Source organism: Panthera tigris, chromosome C1 (assembly GCF_018350195.1).
Source record: "Panthera tigris isolate Pti1 chromosome C1, P.tigris_Pti1_mat1.1, whole genome shotgun sequence".
Taxonomy (NCBI): domain Eukaryota; kingdom Metazoa; phylum Chordata; class Mammalia; order Carnivora; family Felidae; genus Panthera; species Panthera tigris.
Window position 1 is genome coordinate 32,063,115 of NC_056667.1, and position 12,494 is coordinate 32,075,608.

The 12,494-nt window shown below is 57.8% G+C and overlaps 1 protein-coding gene across 1 annotated transcript; it reads right to left on the reverse strand.

The window, feature by feature from the left end:
• Window positions 1-619: 619 nt before the first annotated feature.
• EDN2 (endothelin 2) lies at window positions 620-6,172 on the reverse strand. Its single transcript, XM_042996133.1, has 5 exons — window positions 6,038-6,172; window positions 5,513-5,669; window positions 3,910-4,032; window positions 2,847-2,945; window positions 620-1,269 (listed from the first exon to the last, which is right to left on the reverse strand). The coding sequence occupies exons 1-5, from the start codon at window positions 6,099-6,101 to the stop codon at window positions 1,176-1,178; spliced, it is 537 nt and encodes a 178-aa protein (XP_042852067.1). The 5' UTR covers window positions 6,102-6,172; the 3' UTR covers window positions 620-1,175.
• Window positions 6,173-12,494: the final 6,322 nt, after the last annotated feature.

Consider the following 12,494-nt stretch of genomic DNA (forward strand, 5'->3'; position numbering starts at 1 on the left):
TGCTGGCTATCCCTGGAACTCAGGTAGGCCGCTTCTTGGGCCCTGGCAGCAATCCTAGAGCCTTGGGCTTCTTCAGTCAAGGAAGTGAGCAAGGTCCAAGGAGAGGGATGAGACCGGGGTCAGGCTGTGGCTCCACCATAGCACCCATCACTGGCCACTAGGGCAGTACACAGTCTTGGGACCATCTGGCCCCAGCCCTCACTGGACAGATTGGCTCTGGGCCTCACAACAGTTCCTGGTGGCACAGGGCAGCTGGGGAAGAAGGGGGTCTTGGTGTTCTCGTAGCCTCGACTCCTTCCAAACACTCTTGGGAAAGGCCTGGCCGCAGGGACTGGCCTGCTGGGAACAGAGGAATCCTAGATGTCAAAGCCACAAATGGCTGTCCAGGCACATGACAGGCAAAAGCCTAGAGAGGATGGGATAGCAGCCAGAAGTGCCCAGCGGGAGCTTGGGGAGTGGAATGCAGGGCTCTGGCCACCTGCCCCGGACCCCTCCCCTCTCCTTCTTGGGTCCCCTAACTTCTAAGCAGCCCCGTCCTGCAAGGTGCCTCCCACCTCTGCTTCAGCCAAGACAAAATACCAGGGTACCATTTCATGGTTTATTACAAACACAAGTTCGCAGGTAAATAACTGAGTCTAAAAAAATACATTAAAATAAATAAGTGGAATTCTCAAAGTTCTTAGAGCAAATAAGTTATATACAGGCAGGTGAAGCAGAACAGGCCGTTCTCCCCAGGAGTGTCCCGAGGGTATGAGAGTATGAGGACTCTGGGGAGGCAGAGCTGGAGGGGTCAGACGGGGGCCACCCAGGACGCCAGCCCTTAGGTGGACCCATCCAGCCTCCAGGGCTGGCTTGGGTCTAGGGTCCACCGCTGCGCATCGATTCTGGCTTGTAGCCAACAGGCAGGAAACCTCTCGGGACGTGGCCTCCAGGTTAGCACATTCCTCATGCGGTTCCTTCCAGCGGCGTGGTGGGGCTGGGGCCGGCGGGGGGGACGTGGCTGAAGGCTTTCCCCGGGCCGTGTGAGGGCACGAGCTGCCTGGAAGGAAGTTCCCTCACTTGCACGAGGAGGCCAAAGCGTGTGCCATCCCAGCAGGTGGAGTCCCCAGCTCTGGGCTGCCCCTCTTCTCCTGGCTCCACACAGGCTCCTTCCCAGCATTCCTTGGCCACCGGTGCTATCTCTTCCTCCGCCTGGAGTGTGTAGGCCTCAGTTCCCTCACTGCCACCTGTTGTCGCCTAGCAAAGTGGCTCTTGGCTGCAGAAATGTCCCTGGAATCAAGAAGGGTCAATTTAGCATCTCAGGAGATATGGACTGCCCAAGAGCTCCCTGCAAGAGACAGCAGTAGTAGGAACGGGCCCCTTTAATCATAGCTGCTCTGGGGTCAGAGGTCAGCCACAGCTGACCCTGAAAACAAAGTCTGCGCATCAAGGACAGGCCAGACCAGGCCTAGAAGCTTCCCTGCCCACGAGGACTTTGACAAAGCTGACATCCAACATCAAATACTGCTGGAAGGACCAGAGGGCCGAGACCAGTGTATCTCCTGTGACCTGCCTTCCCACGTCCACACCTTTGCTCATGTCGCTCCTTCTAGGCTGTTTACCTTCCCTCCACCCACACTCCACCTACTGAAATTCCCATTCTTCAAGGTCCAGCTCAGGGTAGTTCAACCCAGACAAATACGGGTCCTAGCTTCCCTTTGAACCAGGATGAGGCCCTGGGAAGGACTCTGGCATCCCCCAAGCGGTCTCGTCCTGCCTCAAAGCGTCCCAGACCGGGAGCTAGGAGGCTGGCTTCAGGTCCCAGCTCTGGGAGCTCAGGCAGATGTGTCAACCTCTCCGAGCCCCTTTCTTGGTCTGTAAAATGAAAATAGGCCTGAGCCAGTGTGAGGATGAGTGTAGGCTGGCAAAGCGAGCTGTTTGCCCACAGGAGGTGCCATATGCTCTTGCAGAGTCTAAACCATGATTTTCTTTTCATCCAAAGATACTTCCGAAGCCTATGCTGCGTCTTCCCCAACCCACCATCCTGCCCTTTCTCCTACGTTTCCTCCTCTCCACCAAGATGGGAGCCCCTGAGGGGCTGAGCTGGGCCCCAGCACTGGCCAGCTCCGAGGAGCCTCAGGGACAGAGGTCGGAATGGTTGACACCTGCAAAAGCTCCCCTGGGGTGCCAGGCCCTGCTCGAGGCGCCCCACATGTGTCGATTCATCTACCCTCACAACGATTCCCTAGAGATGGATTGCACTGCTGCCCCTGGAACAAAAATGGGAGACGGAAGCACAGAAAAGTGAAATGACAAGCTCAAGGTCACAAAGCCTTGTTGGGGACAGAGCTGGCTCAGAAGCTGCTCCGTTAGCCGCCTGTCTACACAGCCAGATGCAGGGTCTCTATTCTCAAGTCAGTTTGGTTGGACGAACATTCGCGGGCACCTCCTGTGCGCCAGGCCTCGAGCTGAGCCACGCGGAGGCGGCCAGGAAGGGGATCCGGTCTGGGACGGCGGGGAGGGGACAGGCTGGGTAGTCGGCCACTCTGGGCCCAGCACGTAGGAGACGCTTCCTTGAGACACAACCTGAATGAACAGTAGAGGGCCTTCCACGGTCACAATCCCTCAACTCGCCTGAGAAAGTCCACTGCTAGGCCTGGTGGGAACAAAGGGCACAGCAGGCAAGGTCACAGGCTCTGGAACCAGCCAGATGCCACAGACCGCTGTGCCCTTGGGCAAATGTCTTAACTTCTCTGAGCCTCAGTTCTCTCGGCTGCCCGGTGAGGACCCAGTCGTGCCTCATATGGAGAACAAGGGAAATGTGCAAGGCATACAGGAGGTGCTCAGTCAGTGGGGGCACCGCTCACCTCAGCTGCTGGAGGAGGTCTCCTGCCGACGGCCATGTCCTGCCAGCCTGGAACACGTCTGGAGGGGGTCCACTGCCTGGGACCACCACGGCTTCAGGCCTGAAGGAACAGCGTTAGGGCCCGAGTGAGGGGCTGTCCAGGGCCCTGAGAACACCTGGCTGTAGGCCCAGCACCCTCCCCCCGCCCCAGCAGATCCATTGTGCACCTGGCCTCCTTCCTTTCCCAGGCGGGGTGGGGACTGAGGAAAACTGAGCTACCGGGAATACGTTCTTAGCCTCAGAAAGAGGCAGCTGGGTGCCCAACCTTCCCAGAATCCAGCCACCTGCAGCTGAGCACGGCCTTTTGTAGGGGAAACTGAGGCAGGGGTGGAGCCCCGGTTTGAGTCTCGGAGGAGGAGTTTCTCATAAACCATCGCGGGGATGGGAGGTTCGAGACGGGGCAGCCACTTTCTGCTTTCCCCAAATGCTCCGAGGGGACGAGGGAGGGGACAAAGTCCCCCACCCCTTTAACAGATGGGAAAACTGAGGTGCGGAGAGCGAAGAGGTGTGGCAGAGCACCCCCGCCCGCCCCTTCCTCAGCAATTCCGTGACAACCTTGGGATGGTGCCAGGGCCTCCCGACTCCAGATGTCACTTCTCCGCGGAAACTCCAAAGCCCTCCGAGGCTCCGTCCCAAATCCAAAGCCCCGTGGACTTGGTCAGGCAGACTAAGGCTGAAAGCCCAGCTCTCCTTCTGACTAGCTGTGTGGCCCGATGAGACAAGTCCCCTCCCTTCTCTGGGCCTGGACTGCTTTAGCTAAAACCTGAGAAGAATCCCTCCTGCCCCCGAGTGAGGGTGGGAGCTCTCAGAAGACCCCGGAGCTGGGGACTAGGAGGGACTTGGGGTGACTGGTTCCCCACGGAAAGGGACATGCCCCATGGGCCCAGGGCAGCCTATGGGCCCCCAGGACCTCCCCCCCCCACCATTGTTAGCCACTCTGCTCTCCTGCTGATCTTCCAGACACCCTGTTCTCCAGGTCCAGGCTAGCAGCCACCCTGGCCTCTGCAGCCTGGGTGTGCACTTACTTGGGCCTTCGATGGCAGAAGGTGGCACAGGCGGGGTCCCTGCCACTGGAGCACTCACAGCGCTTTGGCAGGGAGCGGCGCCGGCGTCTTGGCGGATTTCCCAGGCCGTAAGGAGCTGTCTGTCTGTGGGCGGGCAGCCAGCAAGGTAGTGGTGTAGGGTGGAGAGAGAGGAGGAGAGAGGGAGAGGGACAGAGGATGAGATAAACTACGGCCACTGGCAAGCAGAGGCCGTCCGCGGTGCATCCTGGCATGGCCACCCGTGCCACCGGGCTGGAAGCAGAAGGCTGCCAGCCCCTGACCTCGGGAAGCCTCAGTGCATTCTTCTGCCCGGGTGCCAGGTGGTCCTGGACAACGTCCCTCCCCTTTCTGGGCCTCTGCTTGCTCCCCGCCTCTGGCCCTGCTCAGTAAGACTGCCAGCATGGGGAGGATGGGGTGGAACCGTGCTCTCTCCCTAAGTTGGGAAGTGGGGCGTCCCCCCAGACCGACCCCTCTCACGGCTAGGAGCTCGAGCTGAAGGATGGAGCCTTGCTAGTCCCCCCGGAGGAGAGGAGAAAATACCATCTGACAGCAGTAAACACACAGGCTAAGCTGCCCTCACCTGGCCACCACCTGCCTGGAGGGGTGATAAATGTGTCTGAGCACTTTGACCTAAAAACGGTGTGTGTGTGCATGTGCTTGTGGGTGCATGTGCGTGTGTGAGATCAGGTGGGGTCGGTTTCAGATTGAAAGTCTGGCCAAGGCGGGCTGGGGGCAGGGCAGGGGCCCTGTGGCCGGTTGGACCAGCACCTTCAGGTGCCAGAGCTAATTTTAGACGATGCGGTTGGGGTTGTAATGACTCCAGGTGGACCCGGCACGCAGGGACTGGCAGGGTTCCCGCCCTGAGCAAGTGTTTGGATGCGGATTAGCTCCACACACGCTTACGTGCAGGGCTTCTCTTGCCTTTTGCAATTTGGGGAAGGGAAAAAAAAAAAAAACACAAACACACACACACACACACACACACAGAAACTTCAACTTGAAGTATGCAGTGGCCCGGAGGCAGTGCGGGTGCAGACAGAACAGACAGCACTAGGCTCCCACCCCAGCTCTGCCAGGTGACACAGGGCAGGTTTCTCGTCTTGTCACTGGGGACAACAGCACTACCTGCTTCACGGGGAGGATGAGGGATTCAGGAGCTGATAACATACGAGCAGTGCTCGGCATAGGGCCTGGCACAGCCGAGACACGGGCACTGTCATTACTCGTATTATTCTTGGAAGGTCATGCAGAGGCAGCATGGCATCCATGGGCCTGGGATGGAGCCTCTGTCTACCATCCTCCTGTGTAATCCCGGGGAAGGCACCCAACCTCTCTGAGCCTCGGTACCCTGATCTGGAGAATGGAGCCAATACTTTCCTACCGGGCTGCCGTGAGAATTCTCAGGAGCCAGCCCTGGATTACTTAGGCATTCCCCACGTGGGCGTTGGAACGATAACCAGTAACTATTAATATTATTAGCTCAGTGATCCCGTCTGGAGGCCCAGGGAGAGCCGCACTGTGCCAGAGGTTCCCCATCCCCTGCCCCGAGTCTAGCGGCCCCGCCTGGATCCCCGCGGTAGCTCACCCGGGAGTGTTCACCCAGATGATGTCCAGGTGGCAGAAGTAGACACATTCCTTGTCGAGCCAGGAGCTGCAGGAGCAACGTCGAGGCCGCAGGTGGGAGGCTCGGGCGCGGTGTGAGGGTGCTGGTTGGTCCGGAGCAGCAGCCACCTGGCCCTTGCCTGCACGCACAGGAGGGGGACAGAGGTGGACAGGTGGGTCGGGGTGCCCGGCACAGCGGGATAGGGGGACCCGCTGGGCTCCTCCTCTTGCATAATTGAGGAAGTTGGCATTCTCGTTGCTTAGGAGCTCCAGGCCAGCCAGGGGAAGCCCCAGCAGTCCTGGTGGGAAGGGCTGGTGGCTGTCCTGTGCCTGCAGCACCTCTGGACTTGCAGAGCCCCTTGAAGCGGCCACTGCTGCGGGGCCCCCACCCCTGGATGCCCCCCAGCTGGCTTGCGGGTACGGTGCCCTGGGGCAGGAGACACCTGCAAGCAGACCCAGGGTGGGGGCGGGGGGCGCTGCTGCCGCAGGTGAGGCTAGGGCAGCTCACCTTCATGCAGGGCCAGGAGCAGGGCCAGGGCGATGGAGCACCAGGCGGTGGGCATGGCGACCATAGTGGCGGTGGAGCGCACAGGCTGGACCAGAGCAGGGAGCGTGCCTGTTGCCAGCGTCTTGCTGCCAGGCAGAGCCGATAGCTCATTGCCTCAGTGCCCTGGCTGCTTCTTATAACACCAGGCACAGCCCCGCCTCTGCCCGACCAGCCCTGCCCTGCCGCACAGGAGAGCCAGGGACACCGCCTCCTCCCCAGGCGCCTGGCCCGCCCCGGCCTCCGAGGTTGGAGGGGAGGGGGGCAGGGGAGGGCGGAGGCGGGAGGGAAGGCCCCGCTCCTCCCTCTGTGCCTGGAGCACCTCCTGGAGTACTGAAGGGCCCCTGCGGCCCCCAGGGACCTCTCCCAGTCCTGCTGGGCTTCCTCAAGTTATCCCCAAAGTGCTCCGAGTCCCCTTCCTCACTCTCTGTGTGGCTGTCCCATGGGTCTTGCCCAGGGCTAAGAGTTGGGGAGGGGAGGCCCATGAGCAGAACCCTCTCTCTCCTTGGAAGGCACCCTGCCGTCCTGCCTGCTTACTGCCAACAAGGCTGAGGATGCCCTTTCTATTGTGTGGGAGGGGAAAGGGGGTACTCAAGGCTGTGTGGCCTTGGGCAAGTCAGAGCCCTCTCTGGGCCTGCTTTCCTCAGTGAAGGACACAACCCACCCCTGGCCTCTGACCAGCCTAGAGCTGTCTCATCCTTACCTCACCCAGGAAGTGCCCCTCTTCCCTCCTTCCCCATCCCTCCTCCCAGGGCCTGGGGATGGGAGTTCTGGCTCCTTTTCAGGACCTATTGCCCCTGTGGGCCCATATATAAAGCACTCCGTGAAAGGTCTTCAACCTTGGACATGGCAGGGTGCTTGGTTCACCTCGGTGGGTACTCTCTTCACAAAAGGCAAGGCAGGGGCGTCGGGGTGGCTCAGGTCATGATCTTACACTTTGTGAGTTCGAGCCCCGCGTCAGGCTCGCTGCTGTCAGCGCAGAGCCTGCTTGGGATCCTCTGTCCCCTTCTCTCTGACCCTCTGCTCACACTCTCTCTTTCAAAAATAAATCAATAAACATTAAAAAAAAAAAAAAAAGGCTAGGCAATGGGGGGTGTGCCCCAGGGGCGAGCATTCTGCTTCTCAGAAGCCAGGTCTTGCTGGAGACAGAGTGGGGATGCGCTGGTGCTGAGCTAAGCAGCTGGTGGAACTGGCAGTCGTCCTCTGTTCCTGGCCCGGCCTGGCTCAGAGTCCACCTCTTGCAATGTCTTCCAGGGACCCTGTCTCCAGGCACAACAGGAAAAGCCTTCTCATTTCTCGGAACTCCCAGAGCCTTACTCTCCAGCCTGCCTGACTCATGACTTTGGGCTTATCTCTCCAGCAATCTTGAGGTCCAGAACTCCAGAGAACGCGCGGGGCCCGGGAGCCTGCCTGGTACACAGTAGGAGCCCTCTGAGCGAGTGCTCTCTGAGGGAGGGGGGAGTGAATGAATACATGCCTGGCTTTGAACCCGCAGAAATTTAGGTCCCCAGGAACCCAGGCTGCTCAAGTTTTAGTTCCTGTGTTCAGCAGCGGTTTTGTCGTTAGATGTCTACGAAGGGGGCAATAGATGACCGCAGAGGAACAGGTGAGCTGGCTTCTTCCTAGGGCAAGACCAGAGCACGTACGTGTGTCTGCGTGTGCCTGTGCCATCCTGGTGCAGAGGGACGGGACCTGAGGACGGAGATAGCCGTTGGAGTTACCTTCCTTCCCCCAGGCTGGGTCAGGCTGCAATGCAAGCAGGAATAAACATTTCTGAGCACCTACTGCGTGCTCAGAGCCTTTTCAACTCCTCTCTATTGTGGCCCTGGGAGGCGGCTGTGACCATCCGGGATCAGCTCCCCTACTGTCCGAGCCGAAATGAAGGCTCAGAGAAGAGCCCTGCCTGGTCCAGTCTGCACAGCGCTGGCACAGGGACTCAGGTCTCAGATCTTGGTCTCCCGGTCTCTCCAGCAAAAAACAGAGACTCCCCACGCAGTGCTCACTGCCCTCCCCCGCAAGGTGCCTCTCTAAGAATTTAGAAGAGTATTTCTGGAATGAGGTGAGCAATACTCCTAGTCATTTCTATTAGCCTCCGAGAGAATATAAATACGAAATCAAGCAGGGTTCGGGTGGGGGCAGGGGGTGGATAGAGAATTCAAACTACTGAACCATGAAGAGAAGAAAGGAGAACAAGCAGGTCAGCAGGGAGCAGGAGGGGGTCTGGGTGGTGAGGAAAACAAACAGGGAATCAGATAAAGACAGGTAGGGAGAGAGGGAGGACAAGGAAGCAGAGCCTAGCGCGAGAGAAAGAACTCGGATTTGAGAAAGTAAAAGAGAAAGACCATTTGGAAGGAGAGTGAAGGTTCCACTGCGTCTAATCTTTACACAAACGCAAAGTGCTGCTCAGGACAATAGGGAACCAGAGGCTCTGAGTCTGGGAAACATAATAGAAGAATTAAACGGACCAGGAGACAGGATCCGTCTCTGGTGTGAAAGGAGGAAGACGACAGGGCAGGGGCCACCGCCTGGGCCTCGTGGGGTCAGTGCAGGGAGCTGTGCCTGGCTCCAGTTCCTCTCCTGCCCTGAGCTGGGCAAACAGGGCTCCTGTGAAATGGAGAGGGCAGGCCCGGAACCTGAGCGAGCTCAGATCCTAGGGGGTGAAAGCGTTCCCGGAACAGCGCTACCCCACCGGCAAGAGTTGGTTTCCAGGTAGAGAAAATTAAGCTGAGTTAAAAATAACCCCAGCCCCAGCCCCATAGCTCTCTAGCCTGGCCCTGACCATCACCTCTGCGCCTCCCAGCTGGCCTGGCTGCATGGTCCCCAGCCCCACTGCTCTGGTCAGCTGCTGCTGCACTGCCCCAACCCGATCTGGCCCCGTTCCCTGCCTGGTAAAACTGCAGGTCTGGGGACAGGGATTCACTGAAGGTTCCCCCCCCCCCCGGTCAGGATTTGGAGGGAATCATTTTGTGCACAAAATAATTTGCTCCACTCATGCTTGGTCCCGGCCCAATCCAAGGAGAGATTTGTGGGGAGGGCAGGTTGGCGGAAGAGAGAAGTTGAGGCGTATTTCTGGGTGAGATGCTGTGCCAGAAACTGCCCTCTAGAAATCCTCTCCAGCGTCCACTCCCATTTGCTGGATGAGATAATTGAGGTCCAAGAGGAGCAGCGACTTGCTCAAGACAGTGAAGGGGCCGGACATGTTCTCGTGGCTACTCTTCCAGCCCCAGTCTTTCCAGTACACCTGTGAAGCTGCCAGGGGTCGAAGTTGAGCCCCTGGGTCTGTTTGGGAAGGGCTGCTAGGAAGGACCCAGTGGCAGGAGGGCCGGGGGCCTGGGCTAGAGCTAGGCCACCTTCCCGTGCACCCTCAATGCCCCCCAAAGCCCCCTCTAGACCCTCTGGACTAAGAGCAAATATCTTCGGCTGTCCAGCTGCTGAGGCCACCGTGTGGGATAGAGGATGCACAGGGGTGAGGATTAAATGTCTGCCGATGTTGTCCAACAGGGAGGCCACGGGCTGCAGCAGGTGCCTGGTGCGTTTGCAGGAACAACAAACTTCTTCCCAGCTCTGCTACGCATCCCGTGTGGCCTTGGGCAAGTCCTGCCCCTTCCTTGGCTTCCCTGGGAAGTGTTTCTGCCTTCTGAGAGGGGTGCTCTCAGCTCTGACAACCTATGGCATTCAGAACCAACCTGACCAGAGTTTAGAGCTCCCCAGATAGCCCTGTCACCTCTTGCCACCAGCGTGAGACCCCCTGGTCCCTCCCCTCCAGAAAACCAGTTGCTTCCCTGTGGCCACCACCCTGGCCCCACCAGGTTTCAGGAAGTTCTGTGTGCGGCCCCCGGTGGAAGAGACACAGCGTCTCGTTTGCAGGCACACACCGTGCAGGCAGTTTAGCAGAGTGAGCCGCTGGGAAGATGGGCCTGGCCAGGGGGAGATGTCTGGAGCCTGCAGGGGATGAGGGGTTGGGGAGGGTTTGGCTCTGGAGCCAGCCCGGGTTGGGGATCTAGGGACTGAGGAGGTTCAGACATTCCCATCATGATTTGCCCCCAAGGCTGCAGGGCAGGGCTGCCCCCATTCAGGCCTGGGGCCACTCAGCCTCGGGGCCTCTTTCTGGTGGGTGGTCTGGGCCGCCTGCCATGGGCCACAGTGCACCCCGAGCCAGCAGGGCTGGCCACCACCCACACCATCGTCCCCATGCTGGGTCTCTGCAAGGGCAGTCTCGGCCTTGCAGGACCAGCTCGCCTGGTGTCCACAGCTTCCCTGGGAGGACACCCCCTTCCTCGATCTCCTCCTCCCTCTGCCTCAGCCCATTTGGAGAGATTTATATCTCCCACATAAACCCTACTTTTAAAGGAATAACTCATGTGCCGCATTTGTTATTAATCTAGGGGTAATCAGGACAGGGTCAGTGAGGCCCGCGGAACCTGCTGGAATTTCAGCCGAAAGCAGTTATTGTTCAGTCAAGGCACCCTCGTCAAGAGGCCCTGTGAGTCCTGACGAACTTTGTGAAATGAGAAAACCAACTCAGGGACTCAGCATCCAGGATGAAAATCTCCGGACTCAAAGTTTCTGACTTACCTCCAAAGTGCTAAGGGCCCCATTCCCCACTTAGCCTTTTAGGGGTGTGGGGTAAACACACACTTGCTGAGTATTTAGTGAATTCCAAGTAAATCCGCGTTAGCTGATTTACATGCATTATCTCCATTAACTGTCACACCATACCTAAGAGGTGGGTACCGCAATTAGTCCCTATTTTGTAAATGAGGAAACTGAGGCTCAGGACTTGCCTAATGTCAGACTGCTAGAAAGTGGCAGAGCCAAGATTACCAAATGGGTCTGTGTAACTTCAGAGCCTTCACTCTGGACCCTGTGTGCCCTCCACGTGCTTTCCGGGCTCCCAGGATCATAGGGAACTTTCCTGTAGCACCTTTTCTTCGGAGGTCAGCCTCCCTGGGAAGGCAGAGCCCTGTGCAGACTGGGAGAGTGGGAACCCCCAGAGTAGAAGTAGCCTCCCACCTGTGTCTATGGGGGGGCCTCACCCCCATAGTAAAAACAACATATAGCCCATGCCTACAAGGTCTGTCACTGGGGCCTCGTCACAGCTGTCAGACAGACATGGACAGTCCATTCTTATTTCACCAGATACCCACAATAGACCTGGGAGGCAGGTGAGGGTCATAATTCTCACTTTATACATGAGATCTTTCCAGATTCTCACTTTATAGATAAGGAAGTGACTTACTCGGGGTCACACAGTGAATAAGAGGTAAGGTTGGAACTTTCCCCCTTATCCTTTTTTGCTATGGGACCAACAACCTATACCATGCATATCCAATGTCCCTTCATCTACTCATCCATCCAATCTATCCATCCATCTATCCATCCATCCATCCATCATCTAACCTTTCACCGACCCTTCTGTCCATACATCTACACAGCCAGTCTCCCGTGCGTCCACCTCTTTAATGACAGATGTGGCTAGAGAGATTAGAAGGGTCAAACCTTGACAAGCTCTGAATAGCACATCACACTTGTCCTGGAGATACTTGGTTATTTCCTGGGGAGAGAGGTGTGCCTCCTCACTGAGCCGATGAGCTCATTGAGACATGGTCTTCTCTGGAATCCCCACCCCAGGGCTTACCACAGGCCTGGACACATGGTTTCTCCCCAACACTTCAGTGAAATGGAACAGATGACCCGGTCCCACCAGACAAAGCTTGTTCTCGCACAGACATCTTTCTGATGAGGGCTATCGAGTCCTCTTCTCCTTTCTGCTTCCATCTTCAGCATGTTCTAATCATGGAGACCTAAGATAATATTTAAGAAAAAAAAAATTAGAGAAGCATCTCAAGAGGGAAGGGCCCTTGACAAAGCCAAGGTCCAGGTAGGTAGGGGAACAGCTTGCCCGAGGTCACCCTGCCAGCCCTGGATCTGGAAACCCATAATGCCTGGACTCCTTTCTTTCTGCTAGGCCCCTGCACCCCAACCTTCTCCTCCATCCCACTGCCACCACTAGCCAAGACATGCAGCTGGTAGTTTTTCAGAGTCACACCCACTCTGTTGCCTAGAACCCATGTTTTCCAAGGCGCGCCCAGTGCCCCACCAGGGGGACGCCTTTCCCCTCTGGGAAGGGGTGAGCCTCCAGGAGGTCAGGCCACCAGAAGTACAGTACTCGCTTCTAGAATTAAATGTCAGCTAAAAATAAGTGCCTGGTGCCTCTATCATCAGGGTAGCTTGGTGCCCAGAAGGCAGGCAAATCTTGGGGTTCCCCCTGTGATGCCAGGCCGAAATTCCTGAGCAGAGGTGTGCCTGGGATACCTCATTGCCTACAGGCCTTGGCCTTCCTGCCCGGCTCCTGGGAATCCTGAGCCATGAATGACCCAGGAGAGGCACAACTGGGCCCCGGCAGGCAAGAGCGTGGTCA